At 36.1% G+C, this 21,614-nt stretch overlaps 1 protein-coding gene across 19 annotated transcripts in view; it reads right to left on the reverse strand.

The window, feature by feature from the left end:
- LOC106881733 (E3 ubiquitin-protein ligase UBR4-like) overlaps nt 1–21,614 on the reverse strand; it is a 218,908-nt gene that overhangs the window by 142,169 nt on the left and 55,125 nt on the right. For 10 of the 19 annotated variants that reach the window (XM_089339691.1, XM_089339683.1, XM_089339680.1 and 7 more), the window contains exons 25-40: nt 21,004–21,095; nt 20,673–20,892; nt 19,376–19,457; nt 18,391–18,469; nt 16,482–16,572; nt 14,738–14,859; nt 13,423–13,529; nt 11,820–11,909; nt 11,298–11,419; nt 10,623–10,702; nt 9,183–9,374; nt 7,321–7,384; nt 6,244–6,326; nt 3,959–4,007; nt 1,991–2,056; nt 167–202 (exon numbers count right to left, since the gene is read on the reverse strand). In XM_089339691.1, the coding sequence (XP_089195817.1) occupies nt 167–202; nt 1,991–2,056; nt 3,959–4,007; nt 6,244–6,326; nt 7,321–7,384; nt 9,183–9,374; nt 10,623–10,702; nt 11,298–11,419; nt 11,820–11,909; nt 13,423–13,529; nt 14,738–14,859; nt 16,482–16,572; nt 18,391–18,469; nt 19,376–19,457; nt 20,673–20,892; nt 21,004–21,095 (1,575 nt within the window). The remainder of the gene's footprint in view (nt 1–166; nt 203–1,990; nt 2,057–3,958; nt 4,008–6,243; nt 6,327–7,320; nt 7,385–9,182; nt 9,375–10,622; nt 10,703–11,297; nt 11,420–11,819; nt 11,910–13,422; nt 13,530–14,737; nt 14,860–16,481; nt 16,573–18,390; nt 18,470–19,375; nt 19,458–20,672; nt 20,893–21,003; nt 21,096–21,614) is intronic. The other 9 variants (XM_089339693.1, XM_089339687.1, XM_089339685.1 and 6 more) reach the window with 1 other exon arrangement.

Below are 21,614 nucleotides of genomic sequence, written 5' to 3' on the forward strand. Positions count from 1 at the left end.
GGGGAATGAACTGGATATGCTAAGCTGTTCAGAAATAACATGGCGTCACATTGTTAAGTAACAGGTTATGTCATGCAGTTAAGAAGACATCTAGTCACCAACATAGCACACAATGTTAAGTATTTAACAATCTCATAAAACTGAACTAGAATTTAACATTGAGTACCTGCAGTGGTAATTGATATTGCTCGTCCTCTTCAGGCTAAATGTAAAACAAACAAAAAATAATAAAAAAGGCAGAGCAAAAAAATATGCTAAGAGTTTAGCAGCCATTAAAAGCATCAGCTCAATGTGTCTAAGAGAGAGAAGATTCTTCTAGTAAGGACATTTTCTCTTGGATGCAGGATGCATCTTGGTGAAAATGTGCCAATTCCCAACAGTGGAAAGTACTTGCAGCAGTGAAAAAAAAAAATCATGAAAGATATGAGAAGAAATGATGAGAGAAGATGTGAAGAACTTGGGTCTCACAAAAATGATGATGAAGAACCAACTAAGAAAAGTGGGGACTCATAGCAGAGCAAACCTAACAGTTAAAACCCATTCCAATATGGAAACAGAGACAGTAAAACAACAGAAATAACAATAATGCCAACATACAAGACCATATTTACTTTACTTGTCTCTCCCGACTACCTACCCAATCACACCTCATCATCATCTCTCTCTCTTTCTTTCTCTCATATGCTCTTATCATTTCCTTATTCTGCTACTCCACCTTTTCTGCACAGTCAGTCATCTCCTCCCCCTTACCTACCTCCCAACACAATTATCATTGCTCCCCACCACCACTACATCCAACCTTCACCCCGAGCTAATTTCTACACTTGCCACCTGCTCTCCCCTACTTATCACCCCATTCAACACTTACTCCTCATACTAATCACCTCCTCACCCATCCCCCATCTTTCATTCTCCCATACATTTGCACCCTCTACTCACCCACTCCTTGTTCCCCACTCACATCTATTCACCTTGTATTTTAAGGGTGCACCTTGACTTCTCATGATCACTATTTTACCACTTTCCACCTCCAACCTAGTCACTCTCCCACCTTCTCTTCTATAATGTAGCTTCTCTACAACAACCCTGTTCTTTTCTGGGCCCCTTCTGTTACATTTTCCTCATCCCCTAGCATAAAACCACCTCCTCATTTACAGCTGCTCCACTCGGTTGAAAGGGATTTTAGTCTACCATGCTGCATGGCGACCTCACAAGTGCTGGTGCCACAAAAAAAAAAAAAAAAAAAAGACAACATCCAAAGACACCCAGCTGAAGAATCTATACCAAAGAAGACATTAAGGCACAATGCAGTCCCTCAGACCCACTGGATCCTGTCAAACCATCCAACCTTTGCCAGTATGGAAAGTGGACTTTAAATGATGATGATGTTGATGATGATGATAATGAAGCTTATGTATGACCATGAGAAGCATTACAGAACTGCACGGAAATTGACTGACTTCTGAAACATTGGTTTGAACAGAAATTTTCCACAAAGGTTTCAAAAAGACACAAACAAGTCGCTTACTATAGTTTTTTAATATTTAACCCTTTTGTTACCATATTTCTGTTGAGATGCTCTGTGTTTCTTTCAATTAATTTTAAATATAATAAAGAAATTTAGTAAAATAACTTAGTCATCATTCAGCTAGTGTTAGGAACATAAATTGTGACTAAGGTTTGATGGAAGATTTTAATTCAAAACTTTTGAAAACAAGACATTTGTACTACAGAACCAGAGGCAGTTTCAGGTGAGTTGGTATCAAAAGGGTTAAATTTATATTATACAATTTTTAAACTCAAACTTAAAAGAAATTTTATTTGGATCACTAAAACTGAAATTAAGAATTGATATGATACTCCCAATTATTTATGTGTTTTTATCAATTTTTCACAAGTAATGAATTTGTAAGTAATACCTGTACAAAAACCAAACAGTAAATTAATTTTTAAACAGGTTGTGCTCAGATGAACAAAATTAAATACGTACCGAATCCTCGGCAGCAGAATCTTCATCATCCCCACCCATTTCATCAGCCCAATCACTATCCAAATCCTATAAAGAATTATAAAAAGAAGTAAACAACATGAGGATATGTTTGATGTTTTATTTTTTTTTTTCTTAATTTTTAGAAACATTAAAATAAGATCTTTTGGGAAAGAAAACAAAAAAGATCTTTGCATAAGAACAATTTAATGAGGAAACAAAAAGAACATTCATCACAACCACTGTTTTAATACTCTTTTACTTGTTTCAGTCATTTGACTGCGGCCATGCTGGAGCACCGCCTTTAGTCGAGAAAATCGACCCCAGGACTTATTCTTTGTAAGCCTAGTACTTATTCTATCGGTCACTTTTTACCGAACCGCTAAGTTACAGGGACGTAAACACACCAGCATCGGTTGTCAAGCGATGGGGGGGGGGGACAAACACAGACACATACATTTATATATATACATATATACAACAGGCTTCTTTCAGTTTCCGTCCACCAAATCCACTCACAAGGCTTTGGTCGGCCTGAGGCTATAGTAGAAGACACTTGCCCAAGGTGCCACACAGTGGGACTGAACCCGGAACCATGTGTCATTTTGTTAGGCCTAATACAGCTGTCAGCAAAGTGGTTGATATTGATCTCCAGGGAGCGGTGGGGATCTGATAACACCCGAAGCGATTTTGAGATTCAGGACACTGAAATATTAGCAAACTGCATCTGGAAGAGTGCAGTAATTTAAGGATAAAATTTGCTAATTTCAAACCAAATATCAATGCAATAACTAATATTCACTAAACAGATATTTCACATTATATAGGATAAAGACCTCCTTTGGTCATGAATGACCATGGGATTGCACCTAGAAAGTTCCCCTCTGAAGAACAAACCCAGGCAAGGTTGTTTATGGAAGACCAGCAGTCACCCATGCATACCACCCTCCCCTCTCCATGTCACCGATGTTATCCAAGGGAGAGGCAAAGGGGCCAATACAGCTTGGCACCAGTGACATCGCAACTCATTTCTACAGCTGAGTGAACTGGAGTAATGTGAAAAAAAGTGCCTTGCTCAAGAACACAACACAGTCTGGAAATCGAACTCACTACCTCATGATTGTGAGCCTGATGCTCTAACCACGGCGCTATGCGCCTTCACATTATATATTCTGACTGTATTAATACAAACTTTTATTGCTCTTTCTCAATTTTGTTGATTGCTTCCATTAAATTTCTTTAAATATTTTTTTATTAAAAAAACAGTAACAACACAAAAGAATACAGGAATTATTGTTTTTAAATCAAAAAATTTTTTTGTTAATTATACTGACTGGCTCCCCATACCGGTGGCACGTAAAAAGCACCATCCAACCATGGTCGATATCCTCCCTCACCCTATCCCCGCCCCCCACCGACTGGCTCTTGTGTCGGTGGCATGTAAAAAAGTACTATCTGAAAGTGGTCGGTGCCGGTGGCATGTAAAAAGCACTCACTACACTCTTGGAGTGGTTGGCGTTAGGAAAGGCATCCAGCTGTAGAAACCTTGCCAGATCAAATTGGAGCCTGGTGCAGCCTCCTGGCTTGCCAGTCCACCCCATGCCAGCATGGAAAACGGATGTTAACGATGATGATGATAAATATTATTTCAGAAATTAAGGTGGTGAGCTGGCCGAATTGTTAGCATGCCAGGCAAAATGTTTAGTAGCATTCTGGCCATCTTTACGCTGAGCTCAAGTTCTGCCTAGGTCTACTGTGCCTTCCATCTTTTCTGGGTTGATAAAATACATACCAGTTGAGTACTGGAGCTGATGTAACAGACATAGCCCCGGCCCCGAATTTGCAGGCCTTTTTGTCAAAATTTGAAATCAATATTTCAAAAATGATGGAGGTGAATAGGTTATCAAATGATTCCTTGAAAGGAGTAAATGACAGTTTACCAAACTCTGCTCTAATCTGATTTTTTCTTACCTGTGCAGTTGTAGCATCATGGTCTATTGGAGGGGAAGTGGCTCCACCTCTGTAAAAGAAAACAAAAAAAACAGACACGTTAGAACCAACTTGATAACTCCAAGAGGAAAACCCGAAACCTTTTACAGTCATAAAACCAAATTATACACAAGGAAATGGTGCGGAAGTGCTATTATAAGAGCTTACTGAACATGTAAAATGCATGGGATAAAGAGGGGCCTTCTCATGTTGACCATACAGAGAGAGAACAGCAATTCTCCTCATGCTGACCCTACAAGGAGAGACCAACAATTCAAGTTGAGAGCAGCATGGTAGATCAAATGATTAAAGGCATGCAGAAAGGAAAAGCTGTAGGTTCATCAGGAATAGTTGCAGGGACGCTCAACATATCTGGTGAGGTAGGATACACAATTAGCACTTGGGATAGTTAATAAAGTTATACAGACAGGTGTCTCATACCTAATGATTCCCACCCTCTCCTCTATAACATGAGTAGCCATGCAGCTCCTCTACAGCAACAAATCTGTTCCGGTCTGTTCTCTCAAACTTCAACCCCACATCTTATCGCATAATGTTACCTCCCTCTCTACTGTAGCACCACTCAGTCTATGGGGATCTTAGTCTTGCAAACTACATTGCAATCTTACTAGTGCTAGTACCACAAAAAAAGTACCCAGTACACTCTGTAAAGTGGCTGGTATTAGGAAGATGCATCCAATTGCAGAAACCCTGCCAAAGCAGACATTGGAGCAAAAGGGTAGTCATTGGCCCCATCAGATTCTGTCAAGCTGTCCAACTCATGCCAGCAGGGAACATGGACATTAAATGGTGATGACAATTATTTTACACTGTTTACAGTTAATTCATAGAAATTGCTTTACAAACCAATACATATGAAATTTTCTTGAATTCACTTTTGGCAAATTTTATTGACTTAAATTACCAATACAAATACTCCTCGCTTTCAACTGGGGAAATTGGGTGGTTCTTTGCTCTTTCTCAGAAGGGAACCCTTATGGCAACAGTCCCTGTTGTTATTCGCATAAGTTTTCATGCCCCACTCTTTTTCTACTAGGAAGATTTTAAGTCTCTCTTTTAGAATACATAACGTTTCTTCAGTTGAATTACATATTTTGGTTTATGGTGGGTTTTTTGGGGTTTTTTTTTTTAACACCATAAAGTTATCTGAATCAGTCACCGGATTCAGGAGTTGACAACATGAAAGATGTCCAGACATAATAAAAGGCTAACAATGATCATCAAATGTATCGACTGAAGAACTTCATTAGAGATCAAAATGTGCAGAAAGAGGTTTTGCCGCAGAACCATTAAACCTATCTTAACGAGTGAGGAAAACAAAAATAAACAATTCGATGATAATGATGTTAATGTCAATGAGAATATAATATTCTCTATTGTGCAGGTTGCTTGTAAAACACTCTTGAAAAAAGATTCTCTAAACATTTCAACTTCATTGCATTTATAAAACATATTAGATGAATAAATCAGCATTACCATCTTCAATATTTAAAATCTGGTTTCCATGCTGACATGAGTTGGAGAGTCTGATAGAATTCAGCAAGCCACAGGGTTGCACTGAGTTTCTATATCAGCTTTGGAATGGTGGCTGGATGCTCTTCATCATCATCATTTAACGTCTGCCTTCCATGCAAGCATGGGTCAGACGGTTTGACAGGAGCAGGCCAGGTAGAAGACTACCCCCAGGCTACTGTGTTGGTTTTGGCATAGCCTTTACAACTGGATGCCCTTCCTAAACACCAATCACCCCATAGAGTGGACTGAGTGCTTTTTACATGGCACCAGCACAGGCGAGGTCAGTTTTGGTATGGTTTTTACAACTGGATGCCCTTCTAAATACCAACCACTTCAGTGTGGACTGGATGCTTTTTAAGTGGCACTAACAGTGGCAGGATCACCAAGTAACTTGCAAGACAAGGAATTTTGAGAGGAGGAGGGGGCTCTTGTGTCAGATAATGAAAGGTTAAAGTGTGACAGCGTTAGTAAGGTTGTCAAGTACAAGAAAGAACAAGAAAAAGAAAAGGCCCCCTTGAGGGTGTTGAAAGGGAGAGGATTAATAGTTTTATGTCAGGTGTCGAGAGATTTAAGTATAATAGAGGGACAAGCGCAGGTGTCTCTCTATAGAGGAGATACATGGCTACCTTGCATCATACAATGGTGGGCAGGAGTAGCTGGAAAGAAGATCAAGATGATAGTGATGGGGTGCCAGAACACAAAAATCAAACTATGTATGTATCTGAATTTACCTTTCAGAATTTCTCTTGAGTGCACTGAGCACCTCTCCCACGTGAGAAAGCAAGGAACACATTGCATCCAAGATGGACAGATGCTACAAAAACAAAACAAGAAAAAGTGATGTACGTAAGAATAAAGAAGACCCCAAACTTGATTATTTTATGTTATTACTGAAAGATGTTAGGACTAACAGAAGTTTATAGCAATTTGTCAAGTGTGGAATGATTGAGACCTACCACATAAAATTGATAGCGAATTGTTTTATTGCCATGAGAATTTGACTAACAGGAGACTTTGGGATTAAGTATTCTGCTGGAAATGCAGACCACAGGAAAAATAAGTTGTGTAGACATGAATATCTTCGATAGTTATCCCGAATAAACATATATTTTATAAAATTTCTCAAAATAAATATATCAATATACTTTAAGGAAGACATTTGTCAATCTATACAGTAACCCACTAAATCATCCCTGTTTACAAACAGCACTGTATACAATGAATATTTTCATTTAATTTATATTAATTTAAATCAAATTAAACTTATGTTAAATCAAATTAATTTATATTAATTTAATTTACACTAAAATATATTAAAATAATTTAATTGTTTGTGTTTGTCTTGTAGGATATCTATTAGAAAGAGAATCTCTGCCTGATAAGAAAGACTTCAGGTGTGAATTTTTGTTTTCTCGTAAGAGCAGTAGAGGAATGAACAACAAATAGCTTTACAGTTCAAGTGCTAGATTAATGACTACACTGTAATAAGTTCAAACCTTAATAGAACCATTGATGTGTGTGGGGGTACTTTGACAAAACAAAGTCAGATTTGCTCCAGACAAGATCTATTGGTAAGGACTTCTGAATATAAAAATTATTCCTAACAACCCTACCTCAAGTAGAAAAGAGATTTAAAATAAGAATATAGATGTTTAAATTTCACTACAAAGTTAAAATTAACCAAAAGAAAAATGCCAGCCTTCTGGCTTGAACAATGACAAACAATGAAATAGAAAAAAAAAAAAAAACAGAATTTATTTTTTTATTTTTCCTTTTCTCTTGGTCACAATTGATTAAAAGAATTTTACCTTTCCAGATTTCACATTTTCTTTGATTTTTTCCATGACATCTTTTTGAGAGAGGTGAGAATAACTGAAATAAATGTTAAGAAACATTAAAGCATTGAAGCTAAATGTAAGATTGCATTCAATTTTAATTCCAGTATGTGGAGCGAAAATTATATCAATATAAACGAATGCATAATTTCTTGGTATACTAATTAACTTTTCCTAGTCCCCCCCCCCCCAAATTCTTGTAACACATCTCAGATTAATTACTATTAACGTTAATACTTCAGATTATTATTATCTGTCATTATACTTGTCTGTGACATTACATTTCATTGAGTGTAATATTCAATCATGAAACCAAATAATTTAATTAACCACCAGGAAAACAGGTGCATTATTTGTGGACATACTAAATAGTGGTAAATATATGTGGGTATATCTATCAATGATTGAAGAATAATTATGAAGAATTATTAGACTCAGGCACACAGTGTTATCAATGATTGTTACTGAGAAATTACTTTAAGTTATTAATAAAGAAGAAATACTAGTCTTTTACAAATCATGACACCTGTAGAACTAACTAGCAGTGGTACATACAAGAAGTATACTATTTCTACAGGTTTCATACAGACTGCCATATTTAAGAGACAATTGGCAGTGAAGATTGCATAAATGTTTTAATTATTTCAAAGAGGTTGAAGAACTTCCAACACAAACAGCATTAAGCCTTGCAAATGTATAAGAAAAGTTAGCAGATGTTTTTGAAGGTTTTGGTGTTTTTTAAGGTGATCAGATAATTACTGTAGAGCTTCAAATAATATCAACTTTAGCTTGTAATGTAAGACTAAAATCCACTGAGTCATATGGTATTATTATATAACACCAAGTAACTCGGTGGATTTTAGCTCTTCAGAAACCAAATGACTATGTTAATAGCTTGGTGGTTGTGAAGAAATGAGATAATACAGTGTATTATTTGATAGATTTGAATGACAGTAAGGAGTGTTTTGAAAAGTAAAACTATCCAAACTTGATTTGTTTTCAAAAGAATTCCTTCAGAATGAAATCTGTTTCTGAGGAACTAGTAAACTCTATGACACATTTTTCTGAAATTTCAAAGACGTATGTTTGTATCGATGATATACTTGTGTTCTTGCAGTCAAAGAAGGATCATGACAAAATCTACAAGCTGTTTCAAAATGAAATATACAGCTCATTTACGTCACTATTTTACTACTTATTTGCTGTGTTTGTTACATATTCATTTAATTTTATGCTGTATTAAAAAAAAAATTATATTCTAAAGTGAATAAAATTACTTCTGCAACATTTTAATGATAAAAAATTCTTTATTTGCAAGTGTTTACCCACGCAGTGTGGTTAGGGCAGCGGACTCGCGGTCATAGGATCGCGGTTTTGATTCCCAGACCGGGCGATGTGAGTGTTTATTGAGCGAAAACACCTAAAAGCTCCACGAGGCTCCGGCAGGGGATGGTAGCGAACCCTGCTGTACTCTTCCACCACAACTTTCTCTCACTCTTACTTCCTGTTTCTGTTGTGCCTGTAATTCAAAGGGTCAGCCTTGTCACACTGTGTCACGCTGAATATCCCCGAGAACTACGTTAAGGGTACACGTGTCTGTGGAGTGCTCAGCCACTTGCACGTTAATTTCACGAGCAGGCTGTTCCGTTGATCGGATCAACTGGAACCCTCGACGTCATAAGCGATGGAGTGCCAACTAACCAACCCACGCAGTGGATAAAGTAAAAAAAAATATTTGCCTTTTGAACCTGATGGGGGGAGAGTATACTGCGTTATTTTGGATTTGCAAACATCATCAGAGTTAAAGAGTTAACAGCATAAAAAGTACAACTTACCAAGTCTCCAACCATCCAACAGCAGCCTGGAACAGTGCTTTGTGACCACTTCCCTGACCAGCTCCAGCTAAAGATCTCATTACACTGACAAGATCAGAGAAACCTTGACTATCATTATTGGAAGCTAGAATTTTTGTGCCCATTGGAATTAATGTGACAAGAATTGTTTGAGCTACTTTCTCACTGACTGGACTGAAATATAAAAAAATATATATATATATATAATTATATCTTTGTTTCTAAAAGATTCTATGCATCAAAAATTTTCTCATTATTTGTAAAAACAACAGCAATAACAGATCTCCAATACATTTTCTATAGTTTTTCAAATAAGTTCAGTTTGATATTGAACAAATTTTTTTGGACTGCTTAAATTACTTTACATTTTATATTAAAGTCATTTTCACTTGATCATTTCTAATCTACAAATACATATCATTGCTATTATGTTAAACTGTTGTATGTCCAAATTTGGCCAAATGCATTTTTTTCAATATTTATTTTTGCTTGTAATAGCCAGTTCTTTTGGTCAAACTATCGTATCTCCAGCTGCTTCAGATGCCAAGATATCAAAAATTGTACAACGGTTTCGCTATGGAATGGTGAAACAGTTTTATCATTTTCTGAAAAAGCAACGTTTTGGACTTATAACACTTTTGCATTATAGCAACGACATGCATCTCCCATCTATTTGAAACGGCAAACTTCACTTAGGGCGTTGCACTAATGATAGCATTGTGTTCTTGAGCAAAACACTTCATTTCACATTGCTGCAGCCCACTCAGCTGTAAATGAACAACCTGTGACAGAATGGTATCCAATCCAGGGGAAATGTGATCTCTATCACTTATGTGCTATGCAAACCGGGTAACCAATCCTATGAGTCCAAGGACTCATGAAAGTAATGTCCAGGGGTCAATGATAAGGATGCGTTCTCATCCATTCGGATGACAAATGTAAAGCAACGCAACCAAAGACTGACCTTTTCAATATGCTTTGGTGTCAGTTATGATAACATTAATTCCTCACAAGACTCCTTTCCTCTGCAAGAAAGGAATAGAACTGGTTTGATGAGAGGAGGTTTGCTATTGCTAAAAGAGAAAGATATTGCACTGGAGAATATTCAAACCGAGATGGCTAATATTTACTGAATACAACTAAATCCTGTGGAGAATTACCAAAATATTGAAAACAATCTTCGTTTTCAATTATACAATCATAAGTTGGACACCACAAATTGCAGTCAATAGAAAATAGATTTCATGTTTAAAGTCAAACCTATATATATATATATATATATATATATATATATATATATTTATTTATTTATTAACTTAAGTGAATCAGCTGAAAGTGTAAAAAATATATGCAAAAAAATAGTCATTTGATTAAACAAAATGAAAGCATTGAGGAACACGAAATGATTCAAATAAACTTTACCTTTTGTCTTTAACAAAGAAACCAGTCAGGCTCTGGAGCAGCATTCTGTTTTCTTTCATTGCAGCTTCTTCAGTAGAATCCTAAAATAGTTAAGTTTTTTCATTTAACAGTAAGTACTGAATTTTAAATACAAATAACTCTAAAGGAAAAAAAATTACAAAAAACAGTATAAATACAAAGTGCGTTTAAGAAGTATCTGACCTTTGAGCAAAAGAAAGAAAAAATTTTTTTGTACATTTCACACATTTTATTTAATCAGCCTCAAAACACTGCCCTTGGGAGTTCACACATTTCTCCCAGTGGTTCTACCACTGCTGGCAATATCTCTGGAAAACCTTTTCTGCAATGCTATGGAGTTCCACAGTATATATGAGAGGGTACTGAAAAGTTCTTGGTATTGAGTAAAAGAAAATACAGGAGGATCAGTTAATTAAGATTTTACCCAACATAATCCCCTCTCAGATTCACACACTTATTGCAGTGGTCATGCAGTTTTTCTAAGCCCTGTAAAAAAACTGGAAAGTTGGGCCTCCAACCAGGCCTTTCATAATACACTTAAAGCTAGGAACTTTTCAGCACCCCCTCGTACATTAAATGTTTTAACAGAAAAACTCGGAACAAACCAAAGTTCTATAACTTAGTAACTGGCCATGCTTAAGTAAAAGAGAAAGTTACCTGGGGTGAAGTCAAAGCAATTTTCCATAACCACGTCTGTAGTGTTGTTATATCAACAGAGGCCAGTTTTGTTAAGCAGCCACACAAGGATTCATAGTCTTTATCATTTGGATTTTTTTCAGCTGAAAATATTTAAAAAAAAGAATACAATTTAAATGAAATACAATTTCCCTGGTTTTAACCCTTTAGCATATCCCTTTTGGCCACATCCAGTGCAAATATTTTACCTGTTTTATGTTCAAACTGGCCTCTCACACTAACCTTACAAGATCATTCTAGCAATAAACAATTACATTACTAAAATCTCTAAACCAGATAATTATTCTGAATTAATCATATATTATGTCATAACTTCAACATTTCAATAATATGACTATTTCAGAATAACATTGTAGAACAGGTATGAGAGGTAGGATCTGGTCAGTTTCAACATAAAACACGAAGAGTATATAGGCTGGATGAGGCTTGTGTAAACGCTAAAGTGTTAATTTAATTCAGACAAAATAATTTGTGTCTACTCACCAAGCATGAATAATTTATTGAAAAACTTCAAAATCTTTGTTGCAAACTGGGGTGATAAATTAGCAGCAGCCAGAAGCAGACCACATAAATCTAGAATGAAAAATTAGTCAGTTTAATAAAGATATCAAAAATATGTCATTACATATTTGATAGCTTTGTTTAACCCTTTTGCTGTGAAGTTAAATTTTATGGTTATTCCAGCAATGATGTTAAATATCTTCCAAAAAAATAGAATTGGTATTTTCTACAAGTCACACTGCTTCAATAAACTTGACATGTCTCAACAGAAAGTAGTTTCAAACACGACATTCCTCAACAAAAGACAAGATTAGCATTATCATCATCATCGCTTAACGTCCGCCTTCCATGCTAGCATGGGTTGGACGATTTGACTGAGGACTGACGAACCAGATGGCTGCACCAGGCTCCAATCTGGTCTGGCAGAGTTTCTACAGCTGGATGCCCTTCCTAATGCCAACCAAACAATATATAAACAATTGTAGTCTGGGCAGCTCCCAGCCGGCCAGCTACATGTCAAACCATCCAACCCATGCTAGCATGGAAAGCAGACGTTAAACAATGATATAAACTGCTTTCCACAATTGAGGCTAATGAAATTTTGAGTGGAAATATCTGATTTCAGCAGCAAAAAGGTTCAAAGTATAATTAACTGTCTATAAATCTTGTTCCATTAGCTTCTTTTACATGATCCTACCCTAAAACTTGTCCTATTTCAATTAAGCCAAGTTTTCTGGGTCAGCATAGCCGAGAGGATCTTTATATTTATACATTTTTGGAGACCCCCTTTTGTTAAGTCAGATGTCTTTCTAATGGTTAATCACTAAAACAGGTAGAAGCAAAACTTATTCATTAGTCAAGTAGAGTTACCACAACCAGGACCATCTGCCTGCCAGTAACATGCCTGTGTTCTGTTTGTAAATACATCATCTAGGGCTAATTTTTAGATCAGTATATTTATTAATTATGCTAACGAAGGACAGAACTTTGTTCTGTACATCATCATCGTTTAACGTCCGCTTTCCATGCTAGCATGGGTTGGACGATTTGACTGAGGACTGGTGAAACCGGATGGCAACACCAGGCTCCAATCTAATTTGGCAGAGTTTCTACAGCTGGATGCCCTTCCTAACGCCAACCACTCATATCAATAATCTTCAACAAGCATTTACAAAGACATTCACTGTTCAATTGATTCAGAAAGCATTGAGAATCCAGTCAAGGTAAAATAATTTACAGTTCAACTCCATAATACAAGATACATTAAAATAATCAGAACAACTCTTACTTTACAGTTCATTACAACAGCTCTAGCACATGAAGGAGATTAGCTGATATAACAATAAATAAATGTAAATCTTTGAGTCAAATTTCCTTATGTTGTATAGGAAAAAAACCCCAGTAGAATTTGCATAATGGGTCCTGTAATGACTTCTGTAATACAACATTTCACACAAAAACATGAGACCGGGAACTGATGTCTGTAGATAAATAAGTATTGGCTGTTGCTGTGGAACAATGGTTAAGTTCAGACATATTTCTGCAGTCTACGTAAATAATGTTTTAGAAATGAAATCTATTTTACCTCCTGTTTCAATATAAAATTTTTCAAAAGCTTTTTTTCCAGCAGTTTTTTCAAGGTGACTATCCATGAATTTCAAGCAGTCCACAAATATTTTTTCATCCAAGCCACTGATAAAAAGAAGACACAAACAAAATAATGACATTGAATTATTTGTACAGAAAATAGAGACATACAAAAATAAGAGGAATGACCAGCAAAAGTGGACTCCTATATGCTAGAAATAGATGCCGAATCATCTAACCACGAAAAATATGTTCTCAGAAAAAATTTAGCGACACAACAGACTGTAAAAGGGCAAGATTTTTACTGAGAACATATTTTTCGTGGTTAGATGATTCGGCATCTATTTCTAGCATATAGGAGTCCACTTTTGCTGGTCATTCCTCTTATTTTTGTATGTAATATAATTTTAATCTTCGGATTTTTTTAATATGCTAGACCACTGGTTTTAATTGATTAATATCAATTTCTACCCTTATTAATAAATTTGAAAATAGAAACAGCTAATAAAGTACCTACTAAGATTCTGTTCAAAATTACAGATCCATCAAAACAGTATTTTTTGTATCAAAGCACTCATGCAGGTGCCATGTAAAAAAAAAGCAGCCAGCACACTGTGAAGTTACTGGCATTAGGAAGGGCATCCAGCCATAGAAACCATGCCAAAAGTGAAAGGAGCAGGCAAGCCAGAGAGCTGCCCAAGCTCCTTTTGTCTAACCCATGCCAGCATGAAAAACAGATATATGATGATGATGGTGGTGATATGATGCTGCTGCTGCTGAAACACACAATTTCCCATCATCATCATCATTTTAATATCCACTTTTCCATGCTAGCAAGGGTTGGATGAAATTTGTTGAAGCAGATTTTCTACAGCCAGAAGCCGTTCTTATCACCAACCTTCACCTGTTTCCGAGCAAGGTAATATTTCCACCCCATGGCCAGACAAGTTCTCATAGAAGACTGGAAACAGGACACTACTTGCATGATAGCAACCCCATTTACAGCTATCACATGTTGTCACGGCAAACAGATGCTAACACACAAACACACACACATATAGTATGGTCATTTTTCAGTATCTGTCAACCAAATCCACTCACAAGGCTTTGGTTCACCAGGGGCTGTAAAAAAAAAAAAAACACTTGCCCAAGATGCCACACAATGAGACCGAAACCAAGTGGTTGGGAAGCAAACAACCACAGAGCCATGCCTTCCACTAATAAAACTAAAAACTGAAATCACAATATTACATATAATAAAATTTCCTTGCAAGAATACTGATAAGTTCTACTATGTATTCATGTATACATACCTTAATTCATTTGTGTGTTCAATGAGAAGCTCTTGACAAACCTCCAGCACATACAGGTAAGTTTTCATGATGAATTTCTCCCCTTCTCCTTCACCAAGAAATCTTTCCAATGACATTGTTACCTAAAATAAATAAACAGAAATGAATGGAATAAAAACTGTATGCATCTAAGTAGGTTATGTATACATTTTTGTATTTTAGGGTTTAATGAGAGGAGAAAGGATATCATCAATGATATTTGCAGTCTGAAGAGATAAAAGGAAGACAAAACCACAATATCTTCTGCCTGGAATCTTAGCCCCAATATTTACAACTGCGTGGCCGTTTTCGTGCGGGTGACACGTAAAAGCACCCACTACACTCTCTGAGTGGTTGGCGTTAGGAAGGGCATCCAGCTGTAGAAACTCTGCCAAATCAGACTGGAGCCTGGTGTTGCCATCCGGTTTCACCAGTCCTCAGTCAAATCGTCCAACCCATGCTAGCATGGAAAGCGGACGTTAAACGATGATGATGATGATGATGATGAATGAACCCTACAAAAGACATTCAAAGGGTATGTGGTGGTGTGACACTATGTAACAAAATAAGGTTCTCGCTGAAGGACAAGCATAAAGCATGCTCATCCTTAATGTACGTCTACCCAATGGCAATCACAAGACATGGGTTGATCTAAGGTTGTGATGATGTACAATGGGATTGAACCCTGAAAAGCTATTAGATAACAAGTAGCATAAACATATGGTATGTCAGTTCCGTTATAGACATGAAAATAAGCACAAACATTAACACCTTTTGAAACCAACATGTGACCATCCGCAGTTCTTTTGCAAAAACTTTGTTCTAAAGAAATCTAAATTAACCCTTTAGCATTCAATTCACATTCTTTTGAATTAATTAAACATTATCTCATATCTTTGATATTTTGATAATGCAATTGCTTATTTTTAGAATGGTATTGTAGGGCATGAGTGAGAGGCCCAATCAAGCCAGTTTGAGCATAAAACAGGTAAAATATTATGGCTGGATATGGCCGGTTTAAAAGCTAAAAGGTTAAAACCGGCCATTAAAAACTTTCATCTCAATTTATGTTCCTAGTTCAATGACAAAATCATGTTATTGAATTCATTATTTTAAAAATTGATTGAAACAAAAACAGTGTATTTTAAAAGAAATGTGCTAACAAAGGATCTAAACAATATTGAGCTAAATAGCAAGTTCTACATCCATATAACATTGAACAAATCAGTAGGTCCCACACTGAATCCTTCTGATACCTAGGTTCTCAAGACTGCCTCTTGTTCTATGATACAAACTTCACATTTTAAAATAATCTGAATTAAAATCTTCCATCAACATTCAACGCTAATTTATATACCAAACATCAATTTAATGACAAAGTTATTTTCAAAAACTGATCGAGACAAAAGCAGTCTATTTTAACAATATGGTAATAAAAGGGTTATATAAACAAAAATTTATATTCTTTTATTGGAACTCTCATAAAAAATAAAACATATTTTTAATACAATTATGTTATTTTCTAAATTCTAGAAACAAGTAGACAATTTACTAATTCAACATTTTGTGGGAGCTAATTGTTGAGATTAGAACTAAGAGAACATCTAGATGCGGAAGATCACAGTTACATATTTTAATTAGTACATGTAGAAGACTAACATATTTTGAATTATTTCAGATAATTTCATTTTTTCGGTGGAAATGAAGTAAAAATATAGGAACCTACCATGTCAACCAAATATTCTGTTGAAGCATCAAACAGTAATGGAAACAGTGCCTTGACATATTTGTTATTTCCGGTTGTTTCTGGACACCAACTAGAGTGGAAATAAAAATATATACAAATATTTTAAACTTTTTATAAAAAAATATATATCATTTAAAATTTCCACAAATGAAAAATATGAATTCTCCAAATTATAGGAGGGATTACTTTTACAAACTCTTAAAGGACAGTATACATTTTAATATTTTCAATATTTTCAATATTTTTTTAATATTTTAAGTAATATCATCTTATTATATATACCAAACGCAGTGTATTTCAACAGAAATATGTTAACGAAAGGGGTTATCGTTCACTTTCCCATGCTTACATGGGTTGGACAGAGTTTTCTGAGGCTCATTTTCTATCACCAGATGGCCTTCCTGTTGCCAACCCTCATCCATTTCCGAGCAAGGTAATGTTTCCTGATAGCCAGACATGTTTTTTGGCAGAATATTAGAAATGAATCACAGCCATTTACAAAAATCACACAATAGCAAGAGAAGGAGACACAAACACACACACACACACACATATCTTTTAAATCCGTTTATGGAGAAACGTTTTGAATATGCCAATAAAGCTCCTATTCCATTATGCTGGCCACAGTCTAATGATGCTGACTGGTGAACCAGTTTTTGGGGGTTGCATCAAGCTGTACCGATACAATGTAGGATAAATATAATAATAATAACAATAATCCTTGGATGGAATGTATATACATTTAATGAAACATACGTAGTGATGCATTAAATGGCTATAAATTCCATCCAACTATTATTGTTATTACTCTCTCTCTCTCTCTGTATACATGTTTCTTTCAGTTTCCATCTATGAAATCCACTCACAAGGCTTTGATCAGCCCAGAGCTACAGTAGAAGACACTTGCTTGAGGTGCCACACAGTTGAACTGAACCCGGACCCATGTGATTGGGAAGCAAGCTTCTTACAACAGTCATGCCTGCCCCATAGTTGAAGTCCAATGACTGAATCTAATGCAAGGTAACAGAAAGAGTAGAGAAAGAATAACAGTCTTTTGTTTAATTGATCTTCACACATCTTTATTTATTTAAACCCTGTATCCCACAAAGCTTCAATTTCTCTTCACAACACAATTGGTATTGTTCCTTTCGTTGCTTCAGATCTGCTTTGAAACCCTTCACTGCTTTATTTTCTACTTTACAAAGAAATCTTATCCCTTACATAAACAACTGCAGGAAAAGGACCAAGGCCACGTACATTTGCAGTTGTGTCAACTCGTTAATTTAGATGGGTATCTAAGGCAGCGAGCTGGCAGAACTGTTAGCATGCCAGGCAAAATGCTTAACAGCATTTCCTCTGTCTTCAGGTACTGAGTTCAAATTCTGTCATGGTCAACTTTGCCTTTCATCCTTTCAGGATTGATAAAATGAGTACCAACCAGTCAAGTAAGAGTGGGGGGGGGGGGTCGATGCAACTGACTTACCCCTCCCCAAAATTTGAAATCAATTTAGGTGGGTATTTAAAAAAGAATATTTTTTTTTTACGCAAACACCAGTTATTTGTCTTGGCATTTCTTTTACTGATTTCAGTCACTGCACTATGGTCATACTGGAGCACTGCTTTCAATGGTTTTAGTTAATGATATTGAACGATGAAATTTCATCATTTTCATCATACATGACGCATCACTCTACATCAGCACACACACACAATCCTCATTATAATCATCACCTCCACCTTCAACCTTTTACATTTGTTTTTTCATACAGGTATAAAGCGAATTGGTCATCACAATCTATGAAACCCTGCACACAGCAACAGAGAAAAAAGGAGATTCTTTATTTTTTTGTCTTTTTTAATTTAATAGAATTTAAGTTCAAAAACTTACTTGACAATATCACCACAGAAGCGCACTAATGCTTGAAGTACATGGCGAAGGGAACTATTCACGGAAAACTGACTTTGACCTTGGTATTGTGAAGGGGGAAAAAAAAAAACGAAAGTAACAAAATTAAAATATAAATTTAAAATATAAAAATTTAATTATTACAAAGAAAAATATGAAAATGATGTTTAAAATAGCAATGAAAAATCTGAATTGTTTGTAGGAAGTTACTTGGAATTTCCAGGCAAGATATATATCTTTATCTTCTACTCGTTTCAGTCATTAGACCGTGGCCACACTGGGGCACTGTCTTGGAGAATTTTTTTAGTCGAATGAATTGACCCCCAGTACTTATTTTTTAAACCTAGTACTTATTCTATCAGACGCTTTTGTCAAACTGCTAAGTTACAGGGATGTAAGCAGACCAACACCTGTTGTCAAGCAATGGTGAGGGACTTAGTCTTTCACTCTCTCCCTCTCTCACAGATATATATATATATAAATAAAACAGGCTTCTTTCAGTTTCCATCTACCTAGTGCACTCACAAGTCTTTGGTTGACCTGAGGCTATAGTAGAAGATACTTGCCCAAGGTGTCACACAGCGGGACTGAACCCTGAACCATATGGTTGGGAAGCAAGTCTCTTACCACACAGCCATGCCAGATCATCATCGTCATCATTTAACATCCCTTTTTTCATGCTAACATGGATTGGACAATTTGACACGAATAGAAGAGCCAGGCTCCAGTGTCTGCTTTGGCAGGATTTCTACAGCCAGATGCCTTTCCTAATGCCAACCACTTCACAGAGTGTATTGAGTTCTTTTTTCATGCACTGAATTCTCCAGCACTGGTGAAGTCACCAAGTACCCACAAGACAAGGCGGGGGAAAAAATCATGATAGAGGGACGTTTCATAAAATTACAATATTTTAAATAGAATTAACAAGCAGAATGTGACAGGAAAAAAAAGAAAAGAAAATTCCTACCAGATAATGTTCCAATATGAGCACTGTGGATCACATCAATATAACTTTCTGAAGGAATGATGTCATTAGCAAATGCATTACGCTAGGAGAAAAACAAAATTAATAACGATAATTTTTTTGGTTTATAAAAATATTGGAAACTGAAACTACTTTAGAACTTACAAAAATCATTTCTAATATTTCTAATTACTTAAATTGAGATGTAATATTTCAAAACAATTTTTCCTCTCATTATCATTCTATGTCTGCTTTCCATGTTGGATAAGTTGTCATGGTCCAAGCCATATCTTACGAAGAGTAACTGCTCTTGTTGCCTGTTGCTCATACACGTCATTTGGTTCCATTTCTATTGCTGAACGCCCTCTCAAGTGCCAACCAGTCTATGGCATGTACAGGGTGCATTTTTTGTGGCACCAATGCTAGAGAGGGGCTGATAGGTCCTCATCAAGGAAAGAATAAGAGGACCTCGCAATCCTATGCTTTCTCCACTCAAGAGAAAGCGAAAGCAACAATAGCAGAAAAACCATATTGGGTTGATGAAGGGAGTAAAGGTGTAAGTGTAGAAAGTAGTTAGGAACCCCATAAATCATGTGCTGACAGTCCTATGAAACATGTGCCCTTGTCAAGATTACAAAAGTCAATGAATATACATACTGACGTTTTTTTTTGTTTTTGTTTTTACTGCTTTCGTGGATTCTTATGACTGTCGCCATCCAATTCCATTATTACAAATCTGAACTGGGAACATTAACTGATTAGAAAACCATGGATGCTGCCCCTATGGATGCATTGCAGTTACTCTCTTGATAGATCTTGGTGATCCTGACCATTGATCTTCTAGGATTCCTCGGCTCAGCATCAATGAAAGAAGAACCATTAGCTCAGTTGAGCTCTTCCGCTGCCTCTTCGCAATCCGCCATACTGCAGTCCCACGACTTCACTATATATCACTGGCAGGGTGGCTGAACAGGTGCTATACCTTGCCAAAGAGCAACTTTTAACTATGCAGGGCATGGTCAGCACTGCATGAGGTATTTTCAAAGCACCTCCATACCCACATTAATGATAAAATTAAGAAACATTCAATTACACAAACACACACACACACACACACACACACACACACACACACACACACAAAAACACAAAGATAGACCTGGCAAAGACAACTATAATAATACAATAAATATTTTCTGAAATACAAATCACATGAATTGCAGAAGCAATTATTGCACAAATATAAAACTAAGCATGAAAATAATCAAGTCAAAATAGATGTGTAAGGCTTTTAACTCACCCAGGCTCCTATAGTAGGGAATTCATTACCACTACTGTTGTTCCACTTTTCAATAGCATTTTTGATGGGAGCCGGCAGACAGTTGAAAATCCCCAGTCCTAGCATAGACACTGCAGAGGAATGGCTAGAACCAATACTGATGGCAGTACCATATGCTTCAAGCATGTGTTGAGTCAACTCAATATCTCCTGTTTGAGCCACTTGTCCCAGAATACAAGATCTGACGTACAAATAAATAAATTTATAAATTTGTTATTTCAAAATAAATTACAATAAATAAGACATCAGGATTAACGACATTTCAAATTAGGTGTTAAAATATGGAACATACCTGACAAAAACTGTGTAAACTTCTACTAAACGAAAAGCAGAAGGGACTAAGTCCCAAGCAATTACCATTGATTTGTAGGGATCAGGATCAGCCTATTTTAGATTTTTAAAAAGAATTTTTTTAAAATATAGAAAACTCAACAGACAAGAAGTTCTTACATACAACATCATACAGCAAATTTATTTTAATCTGGGTTTGAAAACATTTTATCTTGTTAAAATATGTCAGGTGCTAAAAGATCACCTTTAATGTTGAAAGAGAGAGAGAGAGAGATAGAGAGAGAGATAGAGAGAGAGATAGAGATAGAGAGAGAGATAGAGATAGAGAGAGAGGGGTAATGTGATAGATCAAGGGAAGGTGGAAGGGAGACACAAAAAGGTTGCTGAATGTGGAGAATAAATGGGATTGTAACATTTTATTTTATTTATTGATTTTTAATATTAAATTATATATATATAGGCGTATGAGTGGCTGTGTGGTAAGTAGCTTGCTTACCAACCACATGGTCCTGGGTTCAGTCCCACTGCATGGCATCTTGGGCAAGCGTCTTCTACTATAGCCTCGGGCCGACCAAAGCCTTGTAAGTGGATTTGGTAGATGGAAACTGAAAG

Source organism: Octopus bimaculoides, chromosome 22 (genome assembly GCF_046866305.1).
Source record: "Octopus bimaculoides isolate indiv1 chromosome 22, ASM4686630v1, whole genome shotgun sequence".
Taxonomy (NCBI): Eukaryota; Metazoa; Mollusca; class Cephalopoda; order Octopoda; family Octopodidae; genus Octopus; species Octopus bimaculoides.